General features: G+C 39.8%; 1 protein-coding gene across 8 annotated transcripts in view; it reads left to right on the forward strand.

Annotated features, from left to right (window-relative positions):
- ATP8B4 (ATPase phospholipid transporting 8B4 (putative)) overlaps positions 1-25,950 on the forward strand; it is a 348,133-nt gene that overhangs the window by 271,419 nt on the left and 50,764 nt on the right. For all 8 annotated transcript variants that reach the window (XM_061428804.1, XM_061428800.1, XM_061428806.1 and 5 more), the window contains 5 exons: positions 5,766-5,881; positions 10,093-10,257; positions 11,239-11,350; positions 15,501-15,606; positions 25,707-25,854. In XM_061428804.1, the coding sequence (XP_061284788.1) occupies positions 5,766-5,881; positions 10,093-10,257; positions 11,239-11,350; positions 15,501-15,606; positions 25,707-25,854 (647 nt within the window). The remainder of the gene's footprint in view (positions 1-5,765; positions 5,882-10,092; positions 10,258-11,238; positions 11,351-15,500; positions 15,607-25,706; positions 25,855-25,950) is intronic.

Here is a 25,950-nt window from a genome sequence, read left to right on the forward strand (position 1 = left end):
ACAGGGAAGCTTTTGGCTTTTCCCCAGCATCAGTCACTATTAAGGGAAATCACAGCCTAACCACAAACGTCACATGTTTGCCTTAATGGATCCCATATGAAGAAAGGTAGTGTTCCACCGCAGAATGCATGGAGGCTTGGGGCTTTATGTTTGTTCTGTTTTTTAATCAGTTCTGTTTGTTTTTTAATCAGGAGGAATTTGAAAGAGAAACTCCACTAGGGTAGACAAGTCTATGTTTGATAATAAGACCAAAAAAAAAAAAAAAAAGCAGTGTCAGACTCATGATTGTCACGGGTTTGGTGGGGAAAACACCCCAACACGAAGTCTCAGACATTTGTTGCTATTTCTTCTCCTCCTCCTCCTAGGTCTGCTCCTTCTTCAGGCCTGTTTTAGATAATCATTCATTGAATCATGAATGTACAGTTTCAGTACCAGTGGTACTTTCATTCTGGGGCAAGAGCCCTGATTTATTCAGAGGTTTTTATTTATTCTAAATAAAAATAGATTTCTGTAAGTAATTTTGTCAGAAGGTATAAAAGATACAATATTTTAGCCACCTGATGCAAAGAACTGACTAAGTGGAAAAAGACCCTGATGCTGGGAAAGACTGAAGGCAGGAAGAGAAGGGGACGACAGAGGATGAGATGGTTGGATGGCATCACCAACTCAATGGACATGAGTTTAAGCAAATTCCGGGAGTTGGTGATGGACAGGGAAGGCTGGTGTGCTGCAGTCCTTGAGGTCACAAAGAGTTGGATACAACTGAGCAACTGAACTGAACTGAAAAAATATGCTTCATAGATAAGTATATGGGTGCAATCTTGCAGAGTTGCTTCGGTTGTGTCCGACTCTGTGCGACCCAAAGGACCATAGCCTGTCAGGCTCCTCTGTCCATTGGATTCTCTAGGCATGAATACTGGAGTGGGTTGCCATGACCTCCTCCAGTAGATGATCTTCCCGACCCAGAGATCAAACCTGCCTCTCTTAGGTCACCTGCATTGGCAGGCAGGTTCTTGCCCACTAGCACCATCTAGGAAACCTTGAGAAGTGTATAGATCTCATTATATAGTTTTGGAAATATGTAAATAGTTATTTACATATTTACTAATTATGTAAATAAAAACAGATAAAATTCAAGGATAGTTATTAATAGGGCCAAGTGGCAGGTAATTATTAAAGAAGAATAAATTACAGTATCTCCTTTTAAAGCCCTTACAAGATCTTTATATAAAGGTTATTCAACTCTAAACCTTTTAAGGATTATCAAAGTACAAATCACACTGAGATGTGACAGGCATTTCTAACCCAGCTGAAATATGGCAAGTAGAATTATTCATCAACCTTCATGGTATAACTATTACATTTACTCTTACAGCAGAAACCTGGAACCATTTCTGAATATTTTTTTTCTTTATATCACAAAAGCATAGCTACTGCTTACAACGTATTTTGCATGATTATAATTTAACTCAATCAAGCAAATATTTATTAAGTACCTACCATGTTCTAGGAACTTGAAGCTGAAGTAGAATATGAAACTGAAAACTACTTTATGGTTGCATCCAGGGGAAGATGGTGAAGCAGGGTAGGAAATAGGCTAAAAGGGGGCAGAGCTGCATGATTCCTGTTTTTGCCACATTAGGAGTCCAGTATTCATTGGAAGGGCTGATGCTGAAGCGCCAATACTTTGGCCACCTGATGCGAAGAGCTGACTCATTAGAAAAGACCATGATGCTGGGAAAGATTAAAGGCAGGAGGAGAAGGGGATGACAGAGGATGAGACGGTTGAATGGCATCACCGACTCAATGGATATGAGTTTGAACAAACTCCAGGAGATAGTGATGGACAGGGAAGCCTGGCATGCTGCAGTCTATGGGGTCGCAAAGAGTCAAACACAACTGAGTGACTGAACAACAACAAAGGAGTCCAGACTTGATCTAAGGGCAAAAGGAAGCAATTAGGGGATTCTACACAGTAGTGTGAAGATGATTCACCCTGTGTGTGATGGTTGTGTTATAGAAGGAAAACAGGAGGGAAACAGGACTGGGATGAATAAAACCAATTAGGTTAATATGATAATCTAGGAAAGAGAGAAGGTGGCAGAGACCTCTTGGTTTCAATTGGATATGGGTGGTGAAGGGGGAGGAGATTTGAGTGATGACCAGATAACTGCTTTGGGAGACTGAGTGGATGGTGAAGCTGATATTTAAAACTGGAGATAAAAAAAAAACAAAAAAAAAAAAAACGGAGACATAGGAGGAATAATTAGTTATTGGTGATAGGTAATGTTTCCAGTTTGAGTTTAATGTGCTCAGGCACATTTAAGAGGAGATGTCCAGTTGGTAGTTAGATGTCCAGGCAGAAGGGAGAACTGGAAATGGATTTAGGCAGGAGATATACATTTAGAGCAACCATCCTATAGCTGAAGCCAGAAAGAGAATCTGACAGCCCAAAGAGCGTGTGAAGGATGGGATGAGAAGTCAATTTGGGGTAAATCTCTGAAGAACACCAATATTTAAAGGACAGGCAGTGGGAACAAATTCTATAATTAAAATCTGTGACCTTTGTCCAGACTGTTTATTTATCTCAATCATTTAAAACTGCTATGTTATTTTAAATTTATTTTAAAAAGCTAACTTCTGAAAGGACTGAGATTTTATTAGCCTAAAGATTTCCTAGCAGAACTGCCTTGAATGAAAAGGGATATAACACTAGCTGAGCTGCTAAAAGAAATGTTCAGTGAGTAAAATTAAGCAGGATTCCATGAAATTGGACTATGCAAACTCAAATTTAAAGGAGTTAATGCTGGGTTAAGAGAAGGCATCGGATATGGAAAAGTTTACTAAATCAGGAAATTGTAGAGCTGGAATGATGTTAGAAGTTAGGTTGTTTAAATATCTCTTTTTCAGAATAGAAATTGAGATGGTGAGACAAAGAGATGGTAAGGAATTTGCACAATTCATAATCAGTTTGTGATTTCCCTTGAACAGGGATTCTCAATGAGTGGTCTGGGGAACCCTAGGAAAACTTGAAAGATTTTCAGGGGATTCATAAGGACGAAAGTATTTTTATAACATTGCTAATGTTATTTATCTGTCAGTTTTTTTCTCATGAGTATGTCACAGAGGTTTACAAAAGCCACATGACATGTGATATCACAACAGATTGAATATAGAAAACAGATATGAGAATACAACCATCTTCTATTAAACAAGATGTTAAAGAGATCTATAATCATATAGAACATTTGCCACTCCCCAAACTATTTTGTTTTGGAAAAAGTGTCATTTATGTAAATATGTAATGTTTATTGTTATTTATATAATACTTATATTTTGATTAATATTATTAGTGTCATGACTACTAATATAATAACATTTCTCAGTTTTAATTTCTAGTGTGGTAAATATTGATAGATAGGACCCACCTGTAGTCCTCATGAAGTTTTAAGAGTGTAAAGGGGTTCTGAGACCAAGAAGTTTGAGAATCAATATCCTACTTTGGACTTTAAAAAATGAACCGTCATAGAGAAGTTTTACTAGCAAGTGGAGGATATACACACTTTGACTTTATAGCTCTGGTAACAGAAGGAAGAAAATGTGGGAGAAATTAAATTGAATTGCTGTATAAGAGAAGAAAGAGAAAGCCTTTCCTAGGAGTAAATGTTTTCCTCCCACTTGATTGAATAGATATAAATTGCATTTTTTTCCTCTCATTTTCCCCACTGTGGACATTAGAGCCGAGTACAAGAAAAATTGCATAAGTTCTAGAAACTATGAAAGTTGACCATGGGTCTTAGAAGAGAAGACAACTCATAGATAAATCCCAATACAAAAAAGTTTCTAGGGTGCATTAGGTTTATTCAAGCTAGGAGGAAATTGGATTAGATCAAGTTTTGACTAAGGGTCATTAAAAATTAGAGGAAACAACCTCAGTGTTCATTAGCAAGTGAATGAGTAAAGAAGATGTGGTATACATATACAATGGAATACTGCTCAGCCATAAAAAGGAATTAAATTTTGTCATTTGCAACAACATAGGCGCACTTGGAGGGCATTATGTTAAATGAAATGTTAGACATAGAAAGACAAATACTGTATAATATCTTTCAAATGTGGAATCTAAAAAATACAACAAATTAGTGGCTACAACTAAAAAGCAGATTCACAGATATAGAGAATAAACTAGTGGTTACCAGTGGGGAGAGGACAGGGACCAGGGAAATTTTAAGGATAGGGCATTAAGAGATACAAACTATTATGTATAATATAACCCACTAGGATATATTGTACAGCACAGGGAACATAGCCAACACTGTAGAATAACTTCTACAATATTGTGAATAACTTCTGAGCTTCCCCCCTGGCTTAGTGGTAAAGAATCTATGTGCAATGCAGGAGCTACAGGAGATACAGGTTTGATTCCTGGGTGGGGAAGATCCTCTGGAGGAGGGCATGGCAACCCACTGCAGTATTCTTGCCTGGAGAATCTCATGGACAGGGGAGTCTGGTGGGCTACAGCTCATGGGGTCACAAAGAGTTAGCCAGGACAAGCGACTTAGCATGAGTAACTATAAATGGAGTGTAGCCTTTAAAAATGGTGAATCACTGTATTGTACACCTGTAACTTATATAATGTTGTACATCAACTATATTTCAATTTAAAAAAGTTATGGGGAAAAGTAATTTATTGTACTGTGGTATTTATTATATTCCTTTAAATCAAGCTCTGAACTTCATATCCTCTTAAACTAATAGTAGTCAATATTTATGTCCATCTGTTATCAGGCACTCTATTTTTAGAGAAAAGGTACAACTGAGTAGAAAGCATATAATAATCTTAGACTTGATGAAGCTTGTGAGGGTCACTGTTCAAACTATGAAGCTGTGACATGAGCAGTTGTCCTAAATTGTATCTGACCTTTAGATGTAGTAGGGGAGAAATACATTTCTATATCATTCATCTGTTTAATAAATAATTAGGTGCCTGATATGTGCCAAGATGTAAAACCAAGCCTACAAATGTAGGTCAAGTATTCTGTGGCTTAAAGGAAGATTTGTCTGACAGCAACATGTGTGACACCCAGGGGAGGAGTTGAGGATTGTAAATGAGGGATTGGAGCCTCATCAAGGCTATCTTTCCCAAACGTGGGGAGAGCAGGTTAAAACACAGCCCTACTAACACAGACTTTTAGTGGGAAGAAGATAGAAACTTCAGTTTTGAAAGCCCCCTGAGAAGTCTGCTTGTAGCTAGGATTATGACCCAAGAGTAAAAGAGCTTTTCTAAGGAGTAAGGGTACTGAGGAAATATATCAGCAAGGGCTGAGAAAAATCCATAAACCCTGACTTTGAATGACTTGAATTCCATATGGTGATCATTTGGCATAATGCTGATAGCTGATTCCTATAGTCAGTCTTGAATTTCACATCAGGAGACAGGCAAACAAAGCTTTCAGTTCTGCTCAGTACAGAAGGCTTAAATTTAAATGTATCAGCCCTTCAGAAATAGTAAGCAAGGAAAATAGGAAGGTTGTATACATCAGAACAAAAATACTTGTTCCTGTAGATGGAATATTTCTAAGTTAACAAAACAGGAGTAAAGTCAGGTGACTTAGGTAATGACCTTTTAACCAAAGGCACTGAGTATTTTATGACTGCCTAAAGCCTGATGCTCATTTCCAAATTGCCTGGCTGGAGGCCAAGGAGAGTCTAATTTTGATGGATTTCATTGATTATTGTCTACTTTCCCAACTTTTTTTTTTCAGTTCGAAACCCAGAAGGACAGATAAAGCTTTATTCCAAAGGAGCAGACACTATTCTGTTTGAAAGACTTCATCCATCTAATGAAGACCTTCTGACTTTGACTTCAGACCATCTCAGTGTAAGTGCCCCTGCGGTAAGGTTAGCACAGTGGCCCTTTGGCAGCTTCCTGTGGTTAGGTCTTCTTTTTAAAATATCAGCTAAGTGATCTGATTTCTGAAATAGAAAGTGTGTGGAGAATGGCTCCACAGGAAACTGTGCCAGTGAACATTTAGAAACTGGCACATGGACCCACCCCCTGCCTTGTTGAGCATCAGGTCAGTCACTCCAAGGTGGATGAACCCACAGCTGATGAGAAATAGCCACTGAGTATGGGCTCCTGAACTCTGGTCAGGGGATGACTCAGGACACCAAGGGAAACCTGCTCTGACTTCCTTACAGCTGGGGGCTGTTCCACCTGGATGACTGGACTGGTTTTAGTGAAGAGGAACTGGAGAATTGCTTTCCCTTGGGTTCTGATGTGTCTGGTACTAATCTATCTGGTACTCTTAGGGTTACTCCCCTCCACCCAGGGGATAGTTTAGGGTCATGTTTATATGGTGAGAGGAAAATAATCTTTGTAGCCAACTTTCTCCTTTAAGGGTCTTTTTATTCAGGTCATATATCATGATGAGTCACTAATGTTCCCTGGGTTGAAGTTAGCAAATGCATACAGCCTGAGACTATGCAAAGTTTCTTTCTAGAAGCTTCCTAAAGGGAGCAGGGATGATATTTGGCATACGTTTTTCTTTTTGCAAAAGAGTAAGAGTCTAAGAATAAATATAAATGTTATCTGATTTAAAAACTTGAGATTTCAAGGGTCATTCTAGCATTTGTTTGAGGTTCTGTTAAACACAATATGAAATTTAAGGGCAACTGCTCAGAACTCTTATTTCCTCCTTGGTTTCTCTCCTTTAAAAAGCAATTGAGGGTTCATTTTCTTTGCCAAGCCCTATATTTAATATAAAAAAAATTTCCCTGAATCTTTAAAAAACAAACAAACAAATAAAAATCTCTGCCTGACTTTAAGTTTAAAGAATGATTGTTTGGTAATATTGGTTACAAACACAGCTATTGTTTTTGTCTTCCTAATAGAGCATTCTTGATTTTCTTTTAATCTCTTCCAGAAGGCCATCATGGTCCTTTAAAAAAAAATTTTTTTTTATGAAAACAACATTGGAATCATAAGCATTTGATTTTGCCATTGCTCAAACACCAAGGTCCTGGATTTTCATACTAAAGTATGGGAAACCTAATTTGATCTTTCTACATTTCTATGAGTATCACTTTGACTTGCCTTTGCTTCTTTCAGTTTATTCATTTTGACTTCTAAATTCTGAGGTTTTAAATTTATATTTAGGTATTAGTTTTTGAATGATTTAATGATAGGAAATGATCATGCTAATCCTAAATGTTGATTTAGGATTCAACTTGTTTCATGCACTAATTAAATAACTTAAATCATCTGTTCCCTTTTGTAGTGTCATCTTAGAGTTGATTCACTGCTGTGCAGAACAGAGAGAAAAGCACTAGTAATGCCCAGGGGCGTTGCAAGTTAAACTCAAAGAAGTGTTTGTGGGAATTAAGAGGACAAAAGATCATTATAAGGCAGTAACTAGATTTTCAGATCAGTTGGGGACCCGGTGGTGGTTTTGGAAGGGAGGGCTTGTACAGTGTGATTGCAACATCTAGAGTGCTACCAACTGTCTACGAGATAAGTTTGGATAATTTTTCTCATACTCTCTCTGGGCTAAACCACATCACCACAGTGGGCACTGATTTTCCATTTTCCTAATTAGGGTGTGTCAAAGTTTAATTTGTGTCTGATTGCCAATTTGTGTCTGTCCCATAAGCCAGAATATAACAGAGAAGATATGCTTCATGGGGGTGCCCAAAGGAGCAGAAATGGCTATAAAAATGCTTCCAGTATAGAAGGCCATAAAGTGGCCACTAGAGGCCTGTGCAAAGTGGGAGGTTTTTAGCATTTAATGGCACCCCACTCCAGTACTCTTGCCTGGAAAATCCCATGGATGGAGGAGCCTGGTAGGCTGTAGTCCATGGGGTTGCTAAAAGTCAGACACAACTGAGCGACTTCACTTTTACTTTTCACTTTCCTGCATTGGAGAAGGAAATGGCAACCCACTCCAGTGTTCTTGCCTGGAGAATCCCAGGGACAGGGGAGCCTGGTGGGCTGCCGTCTATGGGGTCGCGCAGAGTCGGACACCACTGAAGTGACTTAGCATAGCATAGCATAAGCATTCAACATATGTTTCTAGCTATTGTGACTGTCTGAAACACTTAGCAACTACCAGTCTCCTATGTTTAGTGAATTATTTGCATATTAGAAGGATGTAGCACTCAAGGTATTATTTCAGACTCTCAGTTGACTGAGACACTAAAGAAGGAGTATCATCCTCTGATAAACTTGACCTGTTATTAAATACTAACTCTATAGAAGATAGTTTATTAAAAAAAATTATTTTTTTTAAATTTTATTTTATTTTTAAACTTTACAATATTGTATTAGTTTTGCCAAATATCGAAATAAATCCGCCACAGGTATACCTGTGTTCCCCATCCTGAACCCTCCTCCCTCCTCCCTCCCCATACCCTCCCTCTGGGTCGTCCCAGTGCACCAGCCCCGAGCATTCAGCATCGTGCATTGAACCTGGACTGGCGACTTGTTTCATACATGATATTATACATGTTTCAATGCCATTCTCACAAATCTCCCCACCCTCTCCCTCTCCCACAGAGTCCATAAGACTGATATATACATCTGTGTCTCTTTTGCTGTCTTGTACACAGGGTTATTGTTACCATCTTTCTAAATTCCATATATATGCGTTAGTATACTGTATTGGTGTTTTTCTTTCTGGCTTACTTCACTCTGTATAATAGGTTCCAGTTTCATCCATCTCATTAGAACTGATTCAAATGTATTCTTTTTAATGGCTGAGTAATACTCCATTGTGTATATGTACCACGGCTTTCTTATCCATTCATCTGCTGATGGGCATCTAGGTTGCTTCCATGTCCTGGCTATTATAAACAGTGCTGCGATGAACATTGGGGTACACGTGTCTCTTTCCCTTCTGGTTTCCTCAGTGTGTATGCCCAGCAGTGGGATCGCTGGATCATAAGGCAGTTCTATTTCCAGTTTTTTAAGGAATCTCCACACTGTTCTCCATAGTGGCTGTACTAGTTTGAAAAAAAATTATTTTTTAAAAGTAACTGGGCTTGATGACCTCTTTAAAATTTCAAGCAATTTTATTTTTAAAATTAGACTTTACTACAGCAAAAAAAATATTATAAAGGTTTTAGGATGAAAAGTAAAAGTCAGCTTCAACTTCTAATGGATTTGAGCAAATTCTGGGAGATAGTGGAGGACAGAGGAGCCTGGAATGCTGCAGTCCACAGGGTCATAGAGTTGGACACAACTTAATGACGAACAACCACCACCACCACTTCTAGTACTAGTTCCCAGGAGTGAAAATTTGTATTAACTTTCCTACCTTTCTCACTTTTCCTCTAGAGTTATTATTATAACGTTAATTAATATCCTTGAATTTCTATTGCATGACATTTATTTATTCATCTTTATTGAATACATTTACTTTATTATTATAAATCTTGAAACATAAACACAAGTAGGAGGGAGTTAGTTTTAGACATCGCTGTATTATTAGGGGGAAAGCATGGATGGAGGAGCCTGGTAGGCTGCAGTCCGTGGGGTCACACAGAGTCGGACACGACTGAAGCGACTTAGCAGCAGCAGCAGCATGACTTTGGTGAGATGTCCTGTTGCAGCCCCTTGTGAGAGCCCCCTTCCTTTGATTTGAGAGCCATGGCTCCTCTGAAGGTCCTTTCTTCTCCCATGAAAACTGAGGGCCATGGCCCCAAAACAGGCTGAGTCCCTCTCATCACTAGCAGTGCTTCCTTCAGGCAGAATGTAGGTGAGAAACCAACGTGTCGCTTCGAATGGTTACCTCAAGTCACGCGCACCATTAATCACCTCTCAAAGAGGACCCTTTAGTGGGTGTTTCAGCAGTCTTAAGGGGGAATGCTAGGTCCTTTGAATGTCTCAGTCCCATTGGAATAAAATACAAAATAAAAATATCATCTCCCATTTCCAAGGGGACTAAAAAGTTGGAGAGTTGGAGTCAAGAGGACTAAGTTGTGCTCTTGGGCTAAATAAATCTGAGTGCATAACTTCTTACTCATCACTTTTGTTGTTTTATTGTTGTGATTATTGTTTTGGGATGGTTCCAAGGTCTCTGTCTGTCCTGGCAGGAATTTGCAGGAGAAGGCCTTCGAACCTTGGCCATTGCATACAGAGATCTGGATGACAAGTACTTCAGAGAGTGGCATAAGATGCTTGAAGATGCAAATACCTCCACAGATGAGAGGGATGAACGGATAGCAGGGCTGTATGAAGAAATTGAAAAGGATTTGATGGTATGCATTTAGAAGCATGATGGTTTGTTGTTTACACAAGGGATAGTATGTGTTTAGAGATCTAGCAAGGGAATAATCCACTGGCTAAATCATCTTGCACACAGCAGATGTTACTCTTTCAAACTTTGAATCATGCTTTATACGTTGGCTTTGGGCTTGCCATATGTGGCCAGAGGATTATTTCAATTAGCAGTAGCTTATGCCATTGGAAGTCCCCCAAGATAGTAGACTCCCTATTCTTTGTCAGCCTCTGGTATATCATGTTTTGTTTGATGTTGTGTTTTTTCTTCCTCCATGCTGTATGACCCACCTTTTTAGAACAGGGAAACTTGCTGTGAAGAGTGGGGATCCAGCTCTAAACCAACCTAGAGCCATGAGATGCTGATATCTGTACTGTCCAGAGTGTGATTTATTCTAGAAACCACTCTTCCCTAGGGCCCCAGTGGCTAGACTGTTTAGCGGTTGTGATGTACTAGGGATCACACCTTGATCATCTTTGGATGAAATATTGCATAAGAACCTTCACTTTTTAGTTCACGACATCTGATGGTTTGTTCATTGAAGAGAATGGTTCTATTTGTTCATTGAAGAGAATGGTTCTACTTTTTATTTTGAGGTCCTGACTCTGAGATGAGGCATTTCCTTTGAGACAGCTGGGGGATTCTTGAGGCTCTATAAGCCCAAATGGCTTCTGATCATTTATGCTAATGTTTTATCTGAGCATATCATATCCCTCATGTAAATTCTAACTTCCAGGATCTATGCACAAATTGGTATGCCCACCAGTTGCCTGGATTAGGGAACTTCCTTCTGGGGGTTTTCCCAGCCCACCTCTGTACATAAAGGATGCTTGCTATATCAACACATCCTAATTTCCATCTTTATGTACTTTGACCTCTAAACTCTGTGATTAAAAGCCATAGATGTTATGGGTATTATATGCATGCATTAACGTAAGGTATTCTCTATTTTTCACTGAAGCTACTAGGTGCCACTGCTGTAGAAGACAAGTTACAAGATGGTGTGATTGAAACAGTTACGAGCTTATCACTAGCCAATATTAAGATCTGGGTCCTAACAGGAGACAAACAAGGTAATTTGAAAATAGATGATGATGTTTTGAAAAGAGGAAGATCATTTTTGTGGTAAAATTTTAATGAACCAGGAAGCTTAATTAATAAGACATTTGCCCAGTACTCCACTTAGGAAAGAGTTTCAAATACAAAGAGGAAAGCGAATATATAACAAAAATTTACTATCAAACTAACCATACTTATTGCCAAATTCAGACTGAAATTGAAGAAAGTGGAGAAAACCACTAGACCATTCAGGTATGACCTAAATCAAATCCCTTATGACTATAGAGTGGAAGTGAGAAATAGATTTAAGGGACTAGATCTGATAGACAGAGTGCCTGATGAACTATGGATGGAGGTTCGTGACATTGTCCAGGAGACAGGAATCAAGACCATCCCCAAGAAAAAGAAATGCAAAAAAAGCAAAATGGCTGTCTAAGGAGGCCTTACAAATACCTGTGAAAAGAAGGGAAGCGAAAAGCAAAGGGGAAAGGAAAGATATACCCATTTGAATTCAGAGTTCCAAAGAATAGCAAGGAGAGATAAGAAAGCCTTCCTCAGCCATCAATGCAAAGAAATAGAGGAAAACAATAGAATGGGAAAGACTAGAGATCTCTTCAAGAAAATTAGAGATAGCAAGGGAACATTTCATGCAAAGATGAGCTCTTATAAAGGACAGAAATAGTAGGGACCTAACAGAAGCAGAAGATATTAAGAAGAGGTGGCAAGAATACACAGAAGAACTGTACAAAAAAGATCTTCATGACCCAGATAATCACGATGGTGTGATCACTCACCTAGAGCCAGACATCCTGGAATGTGAAGTCAAGTGGGCCTTAGGGAGCATCACTATGAACAAAGCTAGTGGAGGTGATAGAAGTCCAGTTGAGCTATTTCAAATCCTGAAAGATGATGCTGTGAAAGTGCTGCACTCAATATGCCAGCAAATTTGGAAAACTCAGCAGTGGCCACAGGACTGGAAAAGGTCAGTTTTCATTCCAATCCCAAAGAAAGGCAATGCCAAAGAATGCTCAGACTACTGCATAATGCACTCACTCACATGCTCGTAAAGTAATGCTCAAAATTCTCCAAGTCAGGCTCCAACAGTACGTGAACCATGAACTTCCACATGTTCAAGCTGGTTGTAGAAAAGGCAGAGGAACCAGAGATCAAATTGCCAACATCCGCTGGATCATTGAAAAAGCAAGAAAGTTCCATAAAAACATCTACTTCTGCTTCATTGACTATGCCAAAGCCTTTGACCATGTGGATCACAATAAACTGTGGGAAATTCTGAAAGACATGGGAATACCAAACCACCTGACCTGCCTCTTGAGAAACCTGTATGCAGGTCAGGAAGCAACAGTTAGAACTGGACATGGAACAACAGACTGGTTCCAAATAGGAAAAGGAGTACGTCACGGCTGTATATTGTCACCCTGCTTATTTAACTTATATGCAGAGTACATCAAGAGAAATGCTGGGCTGGAGGAAGCACAAGCTAGAATCAACATTGCTGGGAGAAATATCAATAACGTCAGATACGCAGATGACACTACCCTTATGGCAGAAAGTGAAGAAGTACTAAAGAGCATCTTGATGAAAATGAAAGAGGAGAGTGAAAAAGTTGGCTTAAAGCTCACAAACTAAGATAATGGCATCTGGTCCCATCACATCATGGCAAATAGTGGGGAAACAGTGGAAACAGTGGCTGACTTTATTTTTCTGGGCTCCAAATCACTGCAGATGGTGATTGCAGCCATGAAATTAAAAGACGCTTACTCCTTAGAAGGAAAGTTATGACCCACCTAGACAGCATATTAAAAAGCAGACATTACTTTGCCAACAAAGGTCCGTCTAGTCAAGAATATGGTTTTTCCAGTGGTCATGTATGGATGTGAGAGTTGGACTATAAAGAAAGCTGAGTGCCAAAGAATTGATGATTTTGAACTATGTGTTGGAGAAGACTCTTGAGAGTCCCTTGGACTGCAAGGAGATCCAACCAGTCCATCCTAAAGGAGATCAGTCTTGGGTGTTCATTGGAAGGACTGATGTTGAAGCTGAAACTCCAATACTTTGGCCACTTGATGTGAAGAGCTGACTCATTTGAAAAAACCCTGATGCTGGGAAAGATTGAGGGCAGGAGGAGAAGGGGACGACAGAGGATGATATGGTTGGATGGCATCACCAACTCAATGGACATGAGTTTGGGTAGACTCTGGGAGTTGGTGATGGACAGGGAAGCCTGGCATGCTGTGGTTCATGGGGTAGCAAAGAGTCAGACACGATTGAGTGACTGAACTGAACCAAATATCTTCTGTAGTACACCGTGGAGTCAGTTGAGTTTCAGTTCAAATACTTCTTAAAAATAATAGTTATACTCATAGGCATCAATGGTATTAAAATGTTTAACTGTTGGTTTGTATGTGCACTGATCCCAGTTTAGAACACAGAGTGGCAGAGCTCTGGAGCAGGACATTGGAGACTTCAGCATTACTTCTTTAGTTTCTTCTTGGTAGGGAGGTTTGGGAATCTTTGAGGAGGGGTAGGCTTTGGAGAGACTCAAGGAAGCAGCTTTTTATCAACTGGTATGAAAATATTTTTGTATTTTAACAGCCACCACAACTGTACAAGTGTAACTTGGCTGAATTCCAAGATTGCCCATGCAGTTGAACACGAAGAGCTGACCCACTTTCAGGCATAACAAAACTCCAAGTCATCAGAGAAAGAGTCATTAGGTTCAGAATACCATCTTTCCTAGGAAAGAAAAGGGGATCAATTTAGTTTGGGTCTATTGCTAGCAGTAATGGTTAAAACAAGCATGATTTTCTGCTTGGCCATCAGTAGACCAGAAATATTCAGTTAACTGGCATACATATTTTTAAGATTCTATTTACATGTTAGTTACTTTTTAGAACATTGGAGGACTTGCAGACCTGATAAATCAGTTCTCTATATGTTTACTCAAATCACTGACTACAAAATGTAAAACACAGAGCCTTGAGCTCTGTGCTGGGTTGTTAGAGACTTCACTTGATCAGTGTGTACAGCCATTCAATTAGTTATGAATACTTATAAGTTTACTGCTGCTGCTGCTGCTAAGTCGCTTCAGTCGTGTCCGACTCTGTGCGACCCCATAGATGGCAGCGCATCAGGCTCCCCCATCCCTGGGATTCTCAAGGCAAGAACACTGGAGTTGGTTGCCAATTCCTTCTCCAGTGTGTGAAAGTGAAAAGTGAAAGTGAAGTCGCTGGGTCATGTCTGACTCTTAGCGACCCCATGGACTGCAGCTTACCAGGCTCCTCCGTCCATGGGATTTTCTAGGCAAGAGTACTGGAGTGGGTTGCCATTGCCTTCTCCTATAAGTTTACTACTTAGCTTTAATTTCTGTGGTTTCTACAAAGGATATGCTGAAGTTTTATCTGTTGTCTTCCTTGACTTAGGACAAATCTAATGACTCCATAGAATTCACAAGAGTCTAACAACTAATAAAATTAAAATTGAATGATTGTATTGAAGATGGAAGGGGTACTTACCTATCCTAGGCTCTACTTATACAAAATTAGAGGTAGGATTGGTCAATATCATGTAATACTCTAGTTATCTAGTAGCAGCAGTCCTGGTTTGTTTTTGAGGTGATATTCAAATTCCAAATTTCTATTCACTTAATGGAAATATGGCAGTGTTGCATGTGGGAGAATTTAAAAAACTTAAAATCATTTTTTTGCTGTTCAGCTGAACATTGGGGAGTTTTCAATTTGTCTATTATATCAGATTGTATAATAGCTTAGTATTTCAGCTCTGCAAAGACAGTATTCAAGACTTCTGGTAAAATTTTATACAAGTAAAATGTATACATTTTACTATATCACAAGATCTTGGGATCTTTTCATGAATACTCCTTTTGGAAATCAGAAAGTTCTTTTAAAAACTAGATGAGAATATTGAGGATTCATAGATGTTGGTATTTTTTTTGTGTGGATTTAGCAAATTTTTAAATTTCTTCCTTGATCTCTTGTATTTATTTTATTACGAATCATACTCTCTCTGAAGGTAAGGAGGCCTGTAGGCCTTAAGGAAATATGGAAAGGACTCAAAACTCTTAGGAAAAAGATACTTATCTTATTAAGTAATGTTCTAACTGAAGTGGGATTTCTTTTGTATCAGAAACTGCCATTAATATTGGCTATGCCTGCAACATGCTGACTGATGACATGAATGATGTGTTCATCATAGCAGGGAACACAGCTGCGGAGGTCAGAGAAGAACTCAGGTGAGTGTTAAAGGAAAGAGGAAAGGAGGAGAGGGAAGGAGGGGAAAGGAAAATCTGAGAGTTGAGGAAGAGTCTGCCTAATTATTTCCCCAGAACTTTAGAAAGTGCTTTCTTATAACTAGTTTTGCTTTCTCTAAACTCAGTCCATTTGGGGTCTGACCAAATGGCTTAGAGGCAAATGGCTTGCCACTTGCTCTAGTCCTGAAAGGGGTAACACAGCCCATTCAACACAGCTCACGCAACACAACAGTGGGGCACCGTGAGCTTCCTTACTGTGTCTCCATTTAACCTTAATACTTGTAGATCAAATCTCCCAACATTTTTACACTGTCTTAGTCACTGTAGAAAATATCTATATCATGCTTATTAGAAGCTATGGCTGGAGACCGCATATGTATTTGGCAGTAAAAGTTGGAAAATCTCATTATTACTGATATAATTTTATCATTATTATTTCTATAAATTTAATGATAGAGTCTATAGAGTCTATTGGGAAAATTAATAATTTAGTTAATAATTGTTAAGTCACTAAGCCCTGTCCAACCCGTTGCAACCCCATGGACTATAACATGCCAGGCTTTCCTGTCCTTCACTGTCCTGGAGTTTCCTCAAATTCATGTTCATCGAGTTGGTGATGCCATCCGACCATCTCATCCTCTGTCACTGCCTTTCCTCCCACCCTCAATCTTTCCCAGCATCAGGATATTTTCCAATAAGTTGACTCTCTGCATCAGGTGGCTCAGGACTGAGCTTCAGCATCAGTCCTTCCATTGAATAATCAGGGTTGATTTCCTTTAGAATTGACTGGTTTGATCTTCTTGCAGTCCAGGGGACTCTCAAGAGTCTTCTTCAGCAACACAATTTGAAAGAGTCTCTTTGGTGCTCAGCCTTCTTTATGGTCCACCTCTCACATCCATACATGACTACTGGAAAAATCATGCTGCTGCTAGGTCGCTTCAGTCGTGTCCGACTGTGTGCGACCCCATAGGCGGCAGCCCGTCAGGCTCAGCCATCCCTGGGATTCTCCAGGCAAGAACACAGGAGTGGGTTGCCATTTCCTTCTCCAATGCATGAAAGTGAAAGATGAAATGAAGTCGCTCAGTCGTGTCTGACTCTTAGCGACCCCATGGATTGCAGCCTACCAGGCTCCTCTGTCCATGGGATTTTCCAAGCAAGAGTACTGGAGTGGGGTGCCATTTAGCTTTGACTATATGCATGAAAGTAAAAGAGGAAAGTGAAAAAGTTGGCTTAAAACTCAACATTCAGAAAACTAAGATCATGGCATCTGGTTCCATCACTTCATGGCAAATAAATGGAGAAACAATGGAAACAGTGACAGACTTTATTTTCTTTGGCTCCAAAATCACTGCAGGTGGTGACTGTAGCCATGAAATTAAAAGATGCTTGCTCCTTGGAAGAAAAGCTATGACCAACCTAGAGAGCATATTAAAAAGCAGAGATGTTACTTTGCCAACAAAGGTCCGTCTAGTTAAAGCTCTGGTTTTTCTAATAGTCATGCATGGATGTGAGAGTTGGACTATAAAGAAAGCTGAGTGCCAGAAAATGGATGCTTTTGAATTGTGGTGTTGGAGAAGACTCTTGAGAGTCCCTTGGACTGCAAAGAGATCAAACCAGTCAATCTTAAAGGAAATCAGTCCTGACTATTCATTGGAAGGACTGTTACTGAAACTGAAACTCCAATACTTTGGCCACCTGATGCAGAGAACTGACTTATTGGAAAAAACCCTGATGCTGGGAAAGACTGAAGGCCGGAGGAGAAGGGGATGACAGAGGATGAGATGGTTGGATGGCATCACTGACTCAATGGACATGAATTTGAGCAGGCTCCAGGAATTGGTGATGGGCAGGGAAGACTGGCGTGCTGCAGTCCATGGGTTCACAAAGAGTTGGACACAACTGAGTGACTGAACTTGAGACAGTGCCTTGGACACTGTAGTAAGCAGTAGGCATGTATTCTCTCATTTCATTCTCAAAGCAACCCAGTGAAAGACATTATCATTATCCTTGTTTTGCAGTTAGCAAGTTGAGACACATATAGGGTAAATAATGTGCTCAAAGTTTTACAACTAGTCAGTGGTTCAGGTGGGGCTGAATCTAGGGAGCATGGCCACAGAGCCTGTGCACCCATTCACTAGCCACATTTCTCTGAAAACACCATGGGTGTACTCTTACTCTCTTTAAATAATATTAAAAATGCAGTTTTTGAAGCATCTGGTTGCTTCCCTTGAGGTCAGACACCAGATTGGCAACTACAGCAGAATGGATTTCAGGTAGAGACAGCCAGCTTAAGGGGAAAAGTATAGAATCTGTTGACTTGAGCCAAGTTGGAATCTTGTCTTTGTGCTCTGGCTAGCTAAGTGATTTTTGATACACTATTCTCTCAGTGAACTCTGGGAGTTGGTGATGGACAGGGAGGGCTGGCGTGCTGCGATTCATGGGGTCACAAAGAGTCGGACACGACTGAGCGACTGATCTGATTCAACCTCTCTGTTTGTTTTCCTCATTTGTAAAATGGGAAAATATGCAAATACCAACCCTATAAATGATTTTATTTGAGGGATTAATATAAGAGCTTAAAGCTTTATGACCATTCATTGAACATCCTTCTTGCCTTCCCTCCTGTCTTTCCTCCCTTCCTCCTGCCCTCTTTCCTTAGCCGTTGTTCCCAATCTTTCAACCAACAAGGATTAATTTTTAAAAAATAGTTTTCCAACAAACTTTTGAGTCTATTATTAAGATCATATAAATAATAATGATAAAATTGTATCAGTAACAATTAGGTTTTCTAATTTTTATTTTGCAAAGACACATGTAATCTTCAGTTATGGCTTCTAACTAGTGTGGTATAGTGGTTTGCTATACTAGGTTGATACAAAGTAGCTGAAAGTAAAACACAACTTTAAAGAATTAGACAGTCTTTGCATTCTCATCATAGAAAAACTACACTTTTAATTAACCTTAAGATACTGAAAACAATATCCTGACCCCCATTACACATTTTATGAATCCGCTTCCTCTGTTGATTACATTGGATAACAGTATTGCAGCTTGATGGAATAGCATACACAAAGGCATACAGATGAGAAAGACACCATGTTATATTTCAGGAACCAAGTGTCAAGTCGTAGTTAGAGTGTAGTACAGAGTTATGGGTGGGGACGATTTCTCAGAGATAAAAGTGGTGATTGAGTGATAAGCAAAAGTGAATATACTTTATCTTGAAGGTATTGGATGGATATGGAGGACTTCTAAGCAGAAAAGAGACAAATCCAGTTTTACACTTTAGAAATAACACTCGCGTGACCAGATAGATGAAGTATGTTTGAGGAAAAAAATGAATGGTATGGAGAGATGCCTTAGGAAGCTGTTGGAATACTCAAGTTTGGGAATGTTGAGGGTTAAACAAAGGCAGTGAGGTTGTAATAATGGGGAAGGAAAGAGTGGAATGAAATTGACAGCTGTTTTGGAGGTGTAATGGATAGGACTCAGAATTTGGTTTGATGTGAAGGAAGAAGGAGGCTCTGTCATTTCTAGCTTGTCTGACTTCACAGCCTGCAATATACTGAGCTGGGCAAGAACAGAAACTCATAAAATTTTCTAAAACTAGACTTGAACCCCTTTTCTGCCTGATGACAGAACAACTAAAGTAGGCACTGTGAGTAAATTTAGCTCAAGGCTAGGCCGTGCTATTGCCTTACTGTCACAGAGGCTCAGCATCTACCCCGCTGGCATCTGGCACTTCCCACTTCCTTTCCCTGTGGGCTGACTTCCACATCCTCCTGGGGAAACATGGGTGTTCAGGGGTTCTTCCTCACTTCTCTGTGTCTGAGAAGTGCTCTCACATGGTGCCTCTGTTCCTGAAATCCCTTTCTTCTGCTCCCCTTCATGTCACCATGCTTCAGTGACTACTGTTGCACACTCAGATTCCCAAAAGCGACCCACTCCCGGTCCCGAGTGGGAGCAGCACCTAGGCTTCTTTAGTGATTGATTCGTGAGCATCTAATCTCCTCTTCAGTCGCTCTCCTTTAGGCTAGATAGGAAACAGAGAAAAGGAGTCTTTTTTTTTTTTTTTCCAGTCTATCGCTTAGGGCAACATTTTATGCTCTGGTTCCTTTAAGGATTAATTTTTTGACACTTACAGAAAGTCTTCTCTTCCCTTTCAAAAAGCCCAATTACTAGAATTCCAGATTGCTGGAATTCAGGATGGCAATTCTGCTTTGAGTTTCAAGAGTCTATTTTCATACTCAGAAAACAAGATATTGATTCTTGTTTTCTCTGTGTTTGGCTCTGTCACATCCTCCTGAGGCAAGGTATGTTTCTGAGTAAACAGGGTCGTCTGTGGTAGCAGTGGTGATTGCAGAAGGGGCGGGGAACCGAAATGAATACCTCAAGATTTTATCCAGGTGCATGTGGTTGACTAAGTGGGTGACATAACTGTAGTAATGTGGAAGGAATGTGAAGAAATATGAATTCTTATATACTGTCAGGAGAGTAAGTTGGTAGAAACTTTCTAGACGGTGAACTAGCAATATATTTCAAAATTATATATGTATACAGTTTTGACCCAGTCGTTTTTACCTGTAGGAATTGCCCTTAAGAAAATAAATGGACAAGTGTATGTATGTTTGAGTATGCATGCATGTGTGTTTTTATGTACATAGATATTGTGGCATCAATTATTATAATAGAAAATTGGAAATTGTTCAAACACCCAGCCACCGGGATTTTGTTAATTTGTATGATATATAGATGCAATGAGATACCATATAGTCTTAAAAGTAATTATGTGTTTTTTGACATTGGAAGATGTCCATGATAAGTGAGATTGTGAAATATCATGCATAACATGATCCATTTTTCTAAAAAGGCATATATGTGTATATAGGTATGTATGTATGTGTGTAAAACACTATATGCATCTGTCTCCATACCTATCCTCCTAGCTCCTCATGTGGTTCTCTCTGGATGACAGAATTATGGGTCATGTTTGCTTTCTTATTTCTGGCACTTCATTACAATGAAGTTGTAATAGTGTTCATACAGCAAGCCAAAAGATTATCTGCGAAGAACAATATATTCAAAGGAGAAAAATATTTTCCATCTAGCCTAAGTATTTCAGGACTCTTGAGGCCACTTTTCTTAACTTGCTGGAAAATAATGTTGATTTCAACCAAGATTTGGAGATTACCCCATTCTTAGAGTCTAAGACAGAGAGGCAGTACGTAGTAGAAAATTCTGTATGAGAAGAATCAATATATTTATAGTATGCATTTTCTTATATTAGGGGGGAAAAGAACATCCAAGAAAAGTTATTACTGGAGGTGCTCTCTACAATCCTATTCTTGACTTCTTACATCTAACCCAGGGTTTTAGGGATGAAATATTGAAATTATAAATTTACTCCACTCAGTTTTCTTGTGTTACATGTTTCAGTTCAGTGGGAGTTCATGCAAAAATATTTTATAAAGTGTATCAGGATCTATGTCAGAGGTTCTCAACCTCCAGGCCATGAACTGGTATCTCCTGTCAGATCAGTGGCAGCATTAGACTAGAAGTAAAGTAAAGTGCACAATAAATGCAACGCACTTGAATCATCCTGAAACCGTCCCTTCCCCCATTCCCAGTCTGTGGAAAAATTATCTTCCATGAAATCAGTCCCTGGTACCAGAAAGCTTGGGGACCGCTGATCTAAGTGATGGCAGCTCTTGAGGGAAAATGACCTACAATGCTCGTATTTAAACCCATCAAGTGTGTTTCAATTACATCATAAACAGTGATGTATTTTCATGCATATCATGAAGATGCTTGCTTCAAATTTAATGTCACATAAAATTTTCAAATTTAATGTCATGAAAATGTTTAAGCACATTGAGTCCTGGGTTAAGTTTGCTGCCATAGCTGCTTTAGTATTAAGGGCCTGTCCAGAAATCTACAATTAAACCCTGTTAAGGTCCATCTAGTCAAGGCTGTGGTTTTTCCAGTAGTCATGTATGGATGCGAGAGTTGGGCTGTGAAGAAAGCTGAGCACCGAAGAATTGATGCTTTTGAACTGTGGTGTTGGAGAAGACTCTTGAGAGTCCCTTGGACTGCAAGGAGATCCATTCTGAAGGAGATCAGTCCTGGGATTTCTTTGGAAGGAATGATGCTAAAGCTGAAACTCCAGTACTTTGGTCACCTCATGCGAAGAGTTGACTCATTGGAAAAGACTCTGATGCTGGGAGGGATTGGGGGCAGGAGGAGAAGGGGACGACAGAGGATGAGATGGCTGGATGGCATCACTGACTCGATGGACGTGAGTTGAGTGAACTCTGGGAGTTGGTGATGGACAGAGAGGTCTGGTGTGCTGCAATTCATGGGGTTGCAGAGTCGGACACGACTGAGTGACTGAACTGAACTGAACTGAAGGTTTCTTTGAAGATTTTGCTAAGTCACTTCAGTCATGTCCGACTCTGTGCGACCCCATAGACAGCAGCCCACCAGGCTCCCCCGTCCCTGGGATTCTTCAGGCAAGAACACTGGAGTGGGTTGCCATTTCCTTCTGCAGTGATTACATTTCACTGATAACATATGTCTTCTGCCCAAAGAAAAGCAGACTGAGGATTTAAGTTTGCTTGGGCCTACAAACAAACCAAATCCATGTTTCATTTTTGTTGCACTGATCACATATTTTATTAGAAAAATTAACTGAACCATGAAGAGACTCTCTTGCTTCTGAGTAGTATTCCAGTGATATACCTAGGAACTGATGTTTCCTCTTTAATCAACAACATGCGTATTGCATTTTTTTATATACCTATTTGGTGGATAGTTATTGTTTGAATGAGGAGGGGTCATAAAAGCAAATGGCTCCAGGGTCAGAAAGGTAATGTTGGTTGTGTGATCTTGGCTGTACAAGGCATTAGTGGCTGGGGGTTTGGTGAAAGTGAACATCATGTTGTCCATAAATTCATACAGATTCTTTTTAAACATTATGCAGGCCAAACAAAATGCCCCTTGTTCCTAATTCCCACCCTGCCAAAGTGTTTCAGTATATTTCGTTTCTATCGTAAATTGTAAAATTTTAGAGCACTTAATACTGGAGACCTGCTAGTACAGCCTGGTAGAGCTGCCCAGGTGTCCGTAATGGTATCAACCAGTGTGATTGACTGGTACCATTCACCTAGATTTTATTTTATTTTATTTTTTTTTTCACCTAGATTTTAATAAAGATACTGGTTTAGGGGTTGAGTATCTTACAGGTTAAACAGTTAATAAGGGATGAAACTGGGGCTTGATGTCAGAATTTCATGTACTTTCTCCTTGGATGGCAAGATAATGTCCCTTAGCTGCTGCTCTAGCACTGTGTCTTTGTCCCAGCCTAGAGGCAGCCTGTGGCTAACCATGTGTAAGCTTTTTGATGCGGCAGACAGAGGAGTAGAAATTTGAAGACCTGGGTTCTCCCATGGGTCTGTGACTGGCTAATCAAGTGGCTAGAGGTCAGCTAACTCAGCTGTGGGCATATGACATGTCAGAGGCAGACCTTGGGCCTGAAGCCAGATCTCCAGGTTTCAAGTCCAGTGCTCATGTCAAAGTCAAAATTGTATTCTTCTAAACACAATATCATAGTTTCAATCCATTTTCTAAGAGGTCCTTTTAATGTTTGAATACAGAATGCCTTAAGAAGCCTGACAAAACGATTCTTTTTCCTGCTCTCTCTTTACTTTATGGATTGCATGTACGCCAACATGGGCCTAGCTGTGCTTTGCTCTGTGTGTGGTGAGGTTTCAGTGGTTGGTGTGGGGCTCTGAATGCCAACCAAGGTCGTTCTCAGACATTAACGCATTTCTGTATGCCAGCATTGTAACAGACTGCCCTTCATTACAGAGCTTGGAAAAAACAGGCGCTCTTTTTGTTTTAGCATTTGTAACTTGCATTCTGTGGTAAAGCATTGTGTGTTCATCGTATAGTTCATATTCCTTGGAGGGAGTTATGTGTCTCTTTTCCCCTCCTAATAAATTGCTTTGTGAGAACTAGCTGGTGTTTGAAGAGCTAAGTTCTAGGAAGAAAAAGAAATGACAGCTATAGAGCATGGGTAAACGGAGGCTCTGCAGAGGGAGTGCAGTGGGAATTTAAGCAGGGCCAGAAACACTGTCTGTCCCTTTTCTGCCTGGAAAAGGGATCATGTGAGATGTTAGGAAGACAGTTTAGGGGAAAAAAAATCCTAAGTAAATAGAATTTCAGCCAATACTTTCATGAACTTCACCCTTCTTTGGAATGTTTTCATTCTCTGGGGGGAAAACAAGAGTTTGAGTCATTAATACAGCAAGTGAGAACTTTACTAAAGTTTTTACTAAAAAGGATACCTCAGGAGATGTTGGCCCTTTGGTGCTTTCTGAGGACCTAATTCATGAGCTCTGCAAACCTGTCAGAGAAATATTTTCGTTTCAGAGGAACTTGTCTCTCTTGCTTTCTTCATTACCTGGGACTGTAAATTTTCATGATGGTGAGGAGGATTCCCTTACATACTTATCTGATGCAAAAGTCCTGTATCTCCCACTTAAAGCAATGATTTTTCATGTCTACTCCTCCCTCCCTCTCCCCACCCTAACTCCCTAAATTTCACACATAGCGCTCTGATTTTATGAATCTTTTTCATTCATTCTGCAAACTGATTGCTAAACATAGCATGTCACCCCTGGAGCCAAGGGCATGTAACCTCAGGGTTCCTTGGGTTCCTAAATGCAGGCTGTGATTTTGGTCTTGAACAGCAGAAGGAGATGTTGAGCTAGAAGGTGTGTGTGTATGTGTGTGTGTGTGTTTCAGTTTAACTTGTAAACAATTAGTGGTACATTTTCAAATAATTAGAAAGCTGAGGGCTAAAATGGTTGTTTTTATAATGTGAACGTTCTCTTCCTTCAGAGGAGCCACAGCAAAAAACAAAAACAAACAAAAAGACAGAACCATTTAAGTAAAAAAATTTTTTTTTAAACATAGGATGAGCCTTTGGGGGATCGTTTCATTTCGCCCTAAGACAAAATCCCCATTTTCTGGCCCCTCTCTCCCCGTTCGGTCCTGGGCGCTCATTTTGCACACGCATGCTGTGGCCCGAAGTGTTGGTGTCTGGCTTTGGCACTCATCTTTGGGGGCATCTACTGTGTGGTTCCCTGGTTGTGACTGAAATTTCTAGCAGTCATGTCAGCTCACCCTATGTTACTTCAAAGCCTGTTATCCAAGGGATTCGGAGAGGAAATTTTCCTCCCTTTAAAGGCACTGTCCTTCCATTTTGAAGAGAAGAATAAAATTCCACTTCCAAGGAAGAGTATTAAGTCACGATACAGTCCTCCTCTTAAACAGCAGCGATGGATGTGGGCAGGATTATTGTAGTGCTGATGAGATCTAGGGCACTGGAGGGAGTTTCCATTTGGAACTGCCCTCTACACTTTGGTGTCTGTAGCTCCTTTCTCAGAAGACTTACTCTATTGTTGGAGCTAATGAGTACAATTTTCACTTAAAATATCCCATTGTATTATAATGACTATGCCAATTCAGTAAATGCCATTATTTGTTTTTATTGTCAAATTTCTAAAAGATGTGTTTCTCAGAAGGCTGCCGTTTTAAGTGGGATTGTATTACATTGTTCTACAAGTTGATTAATTTATGTACAGAATTTCCCAGAATTCCTAGAAGATTTCATCAGTTGTCTTCAGTCTTTCCCTTTCCATTATTTAACAATATCATGTGCCAGATCAGTCGTTCTTAAGTCCATGAAGCTCAGGTAACCTTATATATCAGATTTATCAAGAGCCCCTGGTTCCAACCCAGCCCACGATGATGATTTAGCTTTAAGGTAATTTAAAACGTTCAAGATGATTCTGTTTCCTTGTGTTTACCCTCCTCCTTCCTGGAATTTGCAAATTTGCTATGGTATCCCCCATCACAACAAATCATCCCGCTAGCTCACTGAAACTGAATCTCATGCAAGAAACAGTCTGTCTGAATAGTGACGAAATGAATTTACCTCTAGGCTAGCCTCTCCTTAGAGTGGATAGGTATGCTCTGTATACATTGTTATGATTTGCCTTCCTCCGTTCTCCTTTAAGGAAAGCAAAGGAAAATTTGTTTGGACAAAACAGAATTTTTTCCAGTGGACATGTAGTTTTTGAAAAAAAGCAGTCGCTGGAGCTGGACTCAGTTGTAGAAGAAACCGTAACAGGGGATTATGCCTTAATCATAAATGGCCACAGTTTGGTGAGTTCGCTTAAGGCTTTTGTTATTTCTTTTTCTCCACCCCAATAATGAGTTCTTTTCTGCTGTCATAACGAAATCTTCTTTTGTGTATTCAAA

Source organism: Bos javanicus, chromosome 10, assembly GCF_032452875.1.
Source record: "Bos javanicus breed banteng chromosome 10, ARS-OSU_banteng_1.0, whole genome shotgun sequence".
NCBI lineage: Eukaryota > Metazoa > Chordata > Mammalia > Artiodactyla > Bovidae > Bos > Bos javanicus.